Source organism: Heptranchias perlo, chromosome 25 (genome assembly GCF_035084215.1).
Source record: "Heptranchias perlo isolate sHepPer1 chromosome 25, sHepPer1.hap1, whole genome shotgun sequence".
Lineage (NCBI taxonomy): Eukaryota > Metazoa > Chordata > Chondrichthyes > Hexanchiformes > Hexanchidae > Heptranchias > Heptranchias perlo.
Window position 1 is genome coordinate 17,643,992 of NC_090349.1, and position 13,449 is coordinate 17,657,440.

General features: G+C 44.1%; 1 protein-coding gene across 1 annotated transcript in view; it reads right to left on the reverse strand.

Moving 5' to 3' along the window:
- rnft2 (ring finger protein, transmembrane 2) overlaps nucleotides 1-13,316 on the reverse strand; it is a 137,900-nt gene extending 124,584 nt beyond the window's left edge. The window contains exons 1-2 of the mRNA XM_068005700.1: nucleotides 13,256-13,316; nucleotides 12,717-12,798 (exon numbers count right to left, since the gene is read on the reverse strand). Coding sequence (XP_067861801.1) covers nucleotides 12,717-12,798; nucleotides 13,256-13,280 — 107 coding nt within the window. The 5' untranslated portion in view covers nucleotides 13,281-13,316. The remainder of the gene's footprint in view (nucleotides 1-12,716; nucleotides 12,799-13,255) is intronic.
- Nucleotides 13,317-13,449: the final 133 nt, after the last annotated feature.

The window sequence follows — 13,449 nt, forward strand, 5'->3', positions numbered from 1 at the left end:
TCCCTACACACACACACACTAATCCCTACACACACACACACACTAATCCCTACACACACACACACACTAATCCCTACACACACACACACACTAATCCCTACACACACACACACACACTAATCCCTACACACACACACACACTAATCCCTACACACACACACACTAATCCCTACACACACACACACACACACACTAATCCCTACACACACACACACACTAATCCCTACACACACACACACACACTAATCCCTACACACACACACACACTAATCCCTACACACACACACACACTAATCCCTACACACACACACACACACACACGCACTAATCCCTACACACACACTAATCCCTACACACACGCACTAATCCCTACACACACACTAATCCCTACACACACACACACACACACTAATCCCTACACACACACACACACACTAATCCCTACACACACACACACACACTAATCCCTACACACACACACACTAATCCCTACACACACACACACTAATCCCCACACACACACTGTAATCCCTACACACACACACTCAGTATTCCCTACACACACACACTAATCCCTACACACACACACACACACTGTAATCCCTACACACACACACACACTGTAATCCCTACACACACACACACACTGTAATCCCTACACACACACACTCAGTATTCCCTACACACACACACTGTAATCCCCACACACACTGTAATCCCCACACACACACACACACACACAGTAATCCCTACACACACACACTCAGTATTCCCTACACACACACACTGTAATCCCCCCACACACACACACTGTAATCCCTACACACACACACACTGTAATCCCTACACACACACACACTGTAATCCCTACACACACACACACACTGTAATCCCTACACACACACACACACACACACTGTAATCCCTACACACACACACACTGTAATCCCTACACACACACACACTGTAATCCCTACACACACACACACTGTAATCCCTACACACACACACACTGTAATCCCTACACACACACACACTGTAATCCCTACACACACACACACTGTAATCCCTACACACACACACACACTGTAATCCCTACACACACACACACACTGTAATCCCTACACACACACACACTGTAATCCCTACACACACACACTGTAATCCCTACACACACACATTAATCCCCACACACACACACACACTAATCCCTACACACACACACACACTGTAATCCCTACACACACACACACACTGTAATCCCTACACACACACATTAATCCCCACACACACACACTAATCCCTACACACACACACACACACACACACACACATTAATCCCTACACACACACAAACACACTAATCCCTACACACACACACACACTAATCCCTACACACACACACACACTAATCCCCACACACACACTGTAATCCCTACACACACACTGTAATCCCTACACACACACTGTAATCCCTACACACACACTGTAATCCCTACACACACACACACACTAATCCCCACACACACTCAGTATTCCCTACACACACACACACTAATCCCCCCCACACACACACACACTAATCCCCCCCACACACAGTAATCCCTGCACACACACAATAAACCCTGCACACACACACTCAGTAATCCCTACACACACACTGTAATCCCTACACACACACACACTGTAATCCCTACACACACACACTGTAATCCCTACACACACACACTGTAATCCCTACACACACACACACTGTAATCCCTACACACACAACTGTAATCCCTACACACACAACTGTAATCCCTACACACACAACTGTAATCCCTACACACACACACAGTAATCCCTACACACACACACACAAACACACACACACACACACACACACACACACACACACACACACACAGTAATCCCTACACACACACACAGTAATCCCCACACACACACACAGTAATCCCTACACACACACACACTGTAATCCCCACACACACACACTGTAATCCCCACACACACACACTGTAATCCCGACACACACACACTGTAATCCCGACACACACACACAGTAATCCCGACACACACACACAGTAATCCCGACACACACACACAGTAATCCCGACACACACACACACTAATCCCGACACACACGCATACTGTAATCCCTACACACACACAGTAATCCCTACACACACACACACACACTAATCCCTACACGCACACACAGTAATCCCTACACACACACAAATCCCTACACACACACAAACTATAATCCCTACACACGCACACACGATAATCCCTACACACGCACACACGATAATCCCTACACACGCACACACACTGTAATCCCTACACACACACTGTAATCCCTACACACACACTGTAATCCCTACACACACACACACAGTGATCCCTACACACACACACACAGTGATCCCTACACACACACACATTCTAATCCCTACACACACACACACTAATCCCTACACACACACACACACTAATCCCTACACACACACACACTAATCCCTACACACACACACACACACACTAATCCCTACACACACACACACACACTAATCCCTACACACACACACACACACTAATCCCTACACACACACACACTAATCCCTACACACACACACACACACTAATCCCCACACATACACTGTAATCCCTACACACACACACTCAGTATTCCCTACACACACACTGTAATCCCGACACACACACTGTAATCCCTACACACACACTGTAATCCCTACACACACACTGTAATCCCTACACACACACACACTAATCCCTACACACACACACACTAATCCCTACACACACACACACTAATCCCCCCACACACACTGTAATCCCTACACAAACACACAGTAATCCCTGCACACACACTGTAATCCCTACACACACACTGTAATCCCTACACACACACACACACTGTAATCCCTGCACACACACACACACTGTAATCCCTACACACACACACACTGTAATCCCTACACACACACACTGTAATCCCTACACACACACACTGTAATCCCTACACACACTGTAATCCCTACACACATACACTGTAATCCCTACACACATACACTGTAATCCCGACACACACACACACACACTGTAATCCCTACACACACACACACTGTAATCCCTACACCTACACACACACTGTAATCCCTACACACACTGTAATCCCTACACACATACACTGTAATCCCGACACACATACACTGTAATCCCGACACACACACACACAGTAATCCCTACACACACACACACACAGTAATCCCTACACACACACACACAGTAATCCCTACACACACACACACACACACACACACACACAGTAATCCCTACACACACACACAGTAATCCCTACACACACACACAGTAATCCCTACACACACACACAGTAATCCCCACACACACACACTGTAATCCCCACACACACAGACTGTAATCCCCACACACACACACTGTAATCCCCACACACACACACTGTAATCCCCACACACACACACTGTAATCCCCACACACACACATTGTAATCCCCACACACACACATTGTAATCCCCACACACACACATTGTAATCCCCACACACACACATTGTAATCCCCACACACACACTCACACTGTAATCCCTACACAAACACACACACACTGTAATCCCTACACAAACACACACACACAGTAATCCCTACACACACACACACACATTGTAATCCCCACACAAACACACTGTAATCCCGACACAAACACACTGTAATCCCGACACAAACACACTGTAATCCCGACACACACAGATACAGTAATCCCGACACACACAGATACAGTAATCCCTACACACACACTGTAATCCCTACACACACACTGTAATCCCTACACACACACTGTAATCCCTACACACACACTGTAATCCCTACACACACACTGTAATCCCTACACACACACTGTAATCCCTACACACACACTGTAATCCCTACACACACACTGTAATCCCTACACACTAATCCCTACACACACACACACACACTAATCCCTACACACACACAGTAATCCCTACACACACACAGTAATCCCTACACACACAGTAATCCCCACACACACACAGTAATCCCTACACGAACACACAGTAATCCCTACACATACACACACACACTGTAATCCCGACACACACACACTGTAATCCCGACACACACACACTGTAATCCCGACACACACACACTGTAATCCCGACACACACACACTGTAATCCCCACACACACGCATACTGTAATCCCTACACACACACAGTAATCCCTACACACACACAGTAATCCCTACACACACACAAATCCCTACACACACACAAATCCCTACACACACACAAATCCCTACACACACACAAACGATAATCCCTACACACGCACACACGATAATCCCTACACACGCACACACGATAATCCCTACACACGCACACACGATAATCCCTACACACGCACACACGATAATCCCTACACACGCACACACACTGTAATCCCTACACACACACTGTAATCCCTACACACACACACACACACAGTGATCCCTACACACACACAACTGTAATCCCCACACACACACAGTAATCCCTACACACACACAGTAATCCCTACACACACACACACACACACACAGTAATCCCTACACACACACACACAGTAATCCCTACACACACACACACAGTAATCCCTACACACACACACACAGTAATCCCTACACACACACACACTGTAATCCCTACACACACACACACACTGTAATCCCTACACACACACACTGTAATCCCTACACACACACACACACTGTAATCCCTACACACACACACACACTGTAATCCCTACACACACACACACTGTAATCCCTACACACACACACACTGTAATCCCTACACACACACACACACTGTAATCCCTACACACACACACACTGTAATCCCTACACACACACACTGTAATCCCTACACACACACACTGTAATCCCTACACACACACACTGTAATCCCTACACACACACACTGTAATCCCTACACACACACACTGTAATCCCTACACACACACACTGTAATCCCTACACACACACACTGTAATCCCTACACACACACACTGTAATCCCTACACACACACACTGTAATCCCTACACACACACACTGTAATCCCTACACACACACACTGTAATCCCTACACACACACACACACACTGTAATCCCTACACACACACACACACACACACTGTAATCCCTACACACACACACACACACACACTGTAATCCCTACACACACACACACTAATCCCTACACACACACACACTAATCCCTACACACACACACACTAATCCCTACACACACACACACACTAATCCCTACACACACACACACTAATCCCTACACACACACACACACTAATCCCTACACACACACACACACTAATCCCTACACACACACACACACTAATCCCTACACACACACACACACTAATCCCTACACACACACACACTAATCCCTACACACACACACACACACGCACTAATCCCTACACACACACACACTAATCCCTACACACACACACACTAATCCCTACACACACACACACACTAATCCCTACACACACACACACACTAATCCCTACACACACACACACACTAATCCCTACACACACACACACACTAATCCCTACACACACACACACACTAATCCCTACACACACACACACACTAATCCCTACACACACACACACACTAATCCCTACACACACACACACACTAATCCCTACACACACACACACACTAATCCCTACACACACACACACACTAATCCCTACACACACACACACACACACACGCACTAATCCCTACACACACACTAATCCCTACACACACGCACTAATCCCTACACACACACTAATCCCTACACACACACACTAATCCCTACACACACACACACTAATCCCTACACACACACACACACACTAATCCCTACACACACACACACTAATCCCTACACACACACACACTAATCCCCACACACACACTGTAATCCCTACACACACACACTCAGTATTCCCTACACACACACACTAATCCCTACACACACACACACACTGTAATCCCTACACACACACACACACTGTAATCCCTACACACACACACTCAGTATTCCCTACACACACACACTGTAATCCCCACACACACTGTAATCCCCACACACACACACACACACACACACACACAGTAATCCCTACACACACACACTCAGTATTCCCTACACACACACACTGTAATCCCCCCACACACACACACTGTAATCCCTACACACACACACACTGTAATCCCTACACACACACACACTGTAATCCCTACACACACACACACACTGTAATCCCTACACACACACACACACTGTAATCCCTACACACACACACACACTGTAATCCCTACACACACACACACTGTAATCCCTACACACACACACACTGTAATCCCTACACACACACACACTGTAATCCCTACACACACACACACTGTAATCCCTACACACACACACACACTGTAATCCCTACACACACACACACTGTAATCCCTACACACACACACACTGTAATCCCTACACACACACACACTGTAATCCCTACACACACACACACTGTAATCCCTACACACACACACACTGTAATCCCTACACACACACACACACTGTAATCCCTACACACACACATTAATCCCCACACACACACACACACTGTAATCCCAACACACACACACACACTGTAATCCCTACACACACACACACACTGTAATCCCTACACACACACATTAATCCCCACACACACACACTAATCCCTACACACACACACACACACACACATTAATCCCTACACACACACAAACACACTAATCCCTACACACACACACACACTAATCCCTACACACACACACACACTAATCCCCACACACACACTGTAATCCCTACACACACACTGTAATCCCTACACACACACTGTAATCCCTACACACACACTGTAATCCCTACACACACACTGTAATCCCTACACACACACTGTAATCCCTACACACACACACACACTAATCCCCACACACACTCAGTATTCCCTACACACACACACACTAATCCCCCCCACACACACACACACTAATCCCCCCCACACACAGTAATCCCTGCACACACACAATAAACCCTGCACACACACACTCAGTAATCCCTACACACACACTGTAATCCCTACACACACACACACTGTAATCCCTACACACACACACTGTAATCCCTACACACACACACTGTAATCCCTACACACACACACACTGTAATCCCTACACACACAACTGTAATCCCTACACACACAACTGTAATCCCTACACACACAACTGTAATCCCTACACACACACACAGTAATCCCTACACACACACACAGTAATCCCTACACACACACACACACACACACACAGTAATCCCTACACACACACACAGTAATCCCCACACACACACACAGTAATCCCTACACACACACACACTGTAATCCCCACACACACACACTGTAATCCCCACACACACACACTGTAATCCCCACACACACACACTGTAATCCCGACACACACACACAGTAATCCCGACACACACACACAGTAATCCCGACACACACACACAGTAATCCCGACACACACACACAGTAATCCCGACACACACACACACTAATCCCGACACACACGCATACTGTAATCCCTACACACACACAGTAATCCCTACACACACACACACACACTAATCCCTACACGCACACACAGTAATCCCTACACACACACAAATCCCTACACACACACAAACTATAATCCCTACACACGCACACACGATAATCCCTACACACGCACACACACTGTAATCCCTACACACACACTGTAATCCCTACACACACACTGTAATCCCTACACACACACAGTGATCCCTACACACACACACACAGTGATCCCTACACACACACACACAGTGATCCCTACACACACACACACAGTGATCCCTACACACACACACATTCTAATCCCTACACACACACACACTAATCCCTACACACACACACACTAATCCCTACACACACACACACACTAATCCCTACACACACACACACACTAATCCCTACACACACACACACACTAATCCCTACACACACACACACACTAATCCCTACACACACACACACACTAATCCCTACACACACACACACACTAATCCCTACACACACACACACACTAATCCCTACACACACACACACACTAATCCCTACACACACACACACACTAATCCCTACACACACACACACACTAATCCCTACACACACACACACACTAATCCCTACACACACACACACACTAATCCCTACACACACACACACACTAATCCCTACACACACACACACACTAATCCCTACACACACACACACACTAATCCCTACACACACACACACACTAATCCCTACACACACACACACACACACACACACACACACACACTAATCCCTACACACACACACACACACACTAATCCCTACACACACACACACACTAATCCCTACACACACACACACTGTAATCCCTACACACACACACACTGTAATCCCTACACACACACACACTCAGTATTCCCTACACACACACACAGTAATCCCCCCCCCCACACACACACACACAGTAATACACACACACACACAGTAATACACACACACACACAGTAATACACACACACACACAGTAATACACACACACACACACAGTAATACACACACACACACAGTAATACACACACACACACACACACACACACACAGTAATACACACACACACACACACACACAGTAATACACACACACACACACACACACACAGTAATACACACACACACACACACAGTAATACACACACACACACACACAGTAATACACACACACACACACACAGTAATACACACACACACACACACACACAGTAATACACACACACACACACAGTAATACACACACACACGCACACAGTAATACACACACACACGCACACACAGTAATACACACACACACGCACACAGTAATACACACACACACACAGTAATACACACACACAGTAATACACACACACAGTAATACACACACACAGTAATACACACACACAGTAATACACACACACACACAGTAATACACACACACACACACACAGTAATACACACACACACACACACAGTAATACACACACACACACACACACACAGTAATACACACACACACACACACACACACAGTAATACACACACACACACACACACAGTAATACACACACACGCACACAGTAATACACACACACACGCACACAGTAATACACACACACACGCACACAGTAATACACACACACACACAGTAATACACACACACAGTAATACACACACACAGTAATACACACACACAGTAATACACACACACACACAGTAATACACACACACACAGTAATACACACACACACAGTAATACACACACACACAGTAATACACACACACACAGTAATACACACACACACAGTAATACACACACACACACAGTAATACACACACACACACAGTAATACACACACACACACAGTAATACACACACACACAGTAATACACACACACACAGTAATACACACACACACAGTAATACACACACACACAGTAATACACACACACACAGTAATACACACACACACAGTAATACACACACACACACACAGTAATACACACACAGTAATACACACACACACAGTAATATACACACACACACACACACACACACACACACACACACACACACACACAGTAATACACACACACACAGTAATACACACACACACACACAGTAATACACACACACACACACACAGTAATACACACACACACACACACACAGTAATACACACACACACACACACACAGTAATACACACACACACAGTAATACACACACACACAGTAATACACACACACACACACAGTAATACACACACACACACACACACACACACACACACACACACACAGTAATACACACACACACAGTAATACACACACACACACACACACAGTAATACACACACACACAGTAATACACACACACACACACAGTAATACACACACACACACACACACAGTAATACACACACACACACACACACACACACAGTAATACACACACACACACACAGTAATACACACACACACACACAGTAATACACACACACACACACAGTAATACACACACACACACACACACACACACAGTAATACACACACACAGTAATACACACACACACAGTAATACACACACACACACACACACAGTAATACACACACACACACAGTAATACACACACACACACACAGTAATACACACACACACACAGTAATACACACACACACACAGTAATACACACACACACACACACACACACACACACAGTAATACACACACACACACACAGTAATACACACACACACAGTAATACATACACACACACACACTAATACACACACACACACACACACACAGTAATACACACACACACACACACACACACACAGTAATACACACACACACACACACAGTAATACACACACACACACACACACACAGTAATACACACACACACACACACACACAGTAATACACACACACACACACACACACAGTAATACACACACACACACACACACACAGTAATACACACACACACACACACACACAGTAATACACACACACACACACACACACACAGTAATACACACACACACACACAGTAATACACACACACACACAGTAATACACACACACACACACAGTAATACACACACACACACACAGTAATACACACACACACACACAGTAATACACACACACACACAGTAATACACACACACACACACAGTAATACACACACACACACAGTAATACACACACACACACAGTAATACACACACACACACACACACAGTAATACACACACACACACAGTAATACACACACACACACAGTAATACACACACACACACACACACACACACACAGTAATACACACACACACAGTAATACACACACAGTAATCCCTACACACACACACACACAGTATTCCTACACACACACACACATTGTAATCCCTACACACACACGCACAGTAATCCCCATACATATACACACATAGTAATCCCCTTATGTACGCACACACACTGTAATCCCCATACACACATGGTAACGCACACACACACGGTAATCCCCATACCCATACACACAAACGGTAACGCGCACACACACATCCGGTTGCGCACCCCCATATACATATCCATCCATCCATATATGTCCTCATACATACACACATCCATATATGTCCTCATACATACATCCATCTATGTCCCCATACATACATCCATCTATGTCCCCTACATATATCATACATACATATATATCCTCATACGTATAACATAATCATGCATACATACATATCCTCATACATCATACACATAAATCATACATATATCTAAAACAAATCATACATATATCATACATACAGCTCACACAAATCATACATATATCTAAATCATACATATATCAATATCATACATATATCAATATCATACATACATATCTATCCCCATTCACACACATATAGCCCCAGTCACACACATATATCCCTCCATATACACATATATATACCCCCATGCACATGTATATCCACACACACACACATATATATATACCCCATTTGCATATATATGGCAGTGCTCAGAAACTATAGGAAATGGAAAAATTCACACTGTTACAGAAGGCAATTCTCTAAAGTTGTGGCTAAGACACACACTGTTTGAGCAGTATAATATAAAAAAGATGCTGTAAATTTGAAATAAAAACACCACAAATGTTGTAAATACACAGCAGGTCTCCATCAGAATTTTAAAAATAATATAAGGTGTGGACCTTTTATTTAGGAATTGTATTCTGCCTCTAGCTTGTGCTATCATTTGCCACTATTTATACATTTGTAAACAATTTTACAACACCAAGTTATAGTCCAACAATTTTATTTTTAATCCCACAAGCTTTCGGGGGCTTTCCCCTTCCTCAGGCGGTGTGAGGAAGGGGAAAGCCCCCGAAAGCTTGTGGGATTAAAAATAAAATTGTTGGACTATAACTTGGTGTTGTAAAATTGTTTACAATTGTCAACCCCAGTCCATCACCGGCATCTCCACATCATGACTATTTATACAGACAGTGGATGTCAGTAGTTAAAAGTTTTCATCACAGGGAACATCAAAAAAATCCAAAAAACACAATATGATGCTTGTTGACCTTCTGTGAACTTGTTCCTTTTCTTAAGTCATGAAAAGTGAACTGTGCTAAACCAAAATTAATTAAAATAAATCTGAAGTTTAATAACGTTGTGGATCAGACTGCTTCAGCTGGGTCACAGAAGATACTATTTTCCAACTAAAATTTTCAAACATAGGAAATAATTTAAAATTAAATACCCATGACAAACCAATGTCTAAGTATTTGAATTTACCAAATATTTCCAAAGGTTGCTATTGACAACGTTGAAACTTGCCCTCTCCCACCCACGTCTAACCAACAGGTTGCACAAATAACCGTTGACATGGTAAGCACTTACCTTTCTGGTGGGAGGTTGTCAGCATTGCTACTATGCCTTCTCTGCATCTTCTTCCAGTCCGTCTTAAATTGGAAAAAAAAATCTAAACACAATGAAAAGTTGCTTTACTGACAGAGATGTTAAAACAACAAAATGAAAAAAAGGATCAACATTTATTTTTCTCTCAATCGTACAGTAATATTATTATATGCAGTTCACGTTGCATTAGCTCATAACATCAAATTACATATCACAAATTACATAATATTGAATCTTTCTATGCAATGGTAAGATATCCTCTCAAGAGCTAATCAAATAGCTGTTCTGCTGCGCTTGTTGCTCTGAGGCCCAGTTAATACCACAATGGAATTTTTGCATTATCTGCAGCCAATAATAATCTGAATACTGTACTTGCAAGGCGCGCCCGGTTTAACTCTTAATATTATGGGCAGCTCACTTTGCATTAGCTCATAACATCAAAGCATTGCTTTGCTTTGTTTTAATTGCACGACACGCCGCGCAGTTTGAGATTAAAACACCCCCAGGTGCTGCAGCCTCACCCCCATTCATTCCCACCAGCCACATTCACCATGACTGACAGCCCTTTGTTTTGAGCTCTTTGACCTCTGACGGACCATGACGTAACACGTAACGTAAAGCGCGGGCTGGGGCTTTTAATTGATGGTTGGATTCTCCAATGGACGTAGAGCATCGATCGACGAGCGGTGGACCATGGTCCAATCAGAGTGCAGCG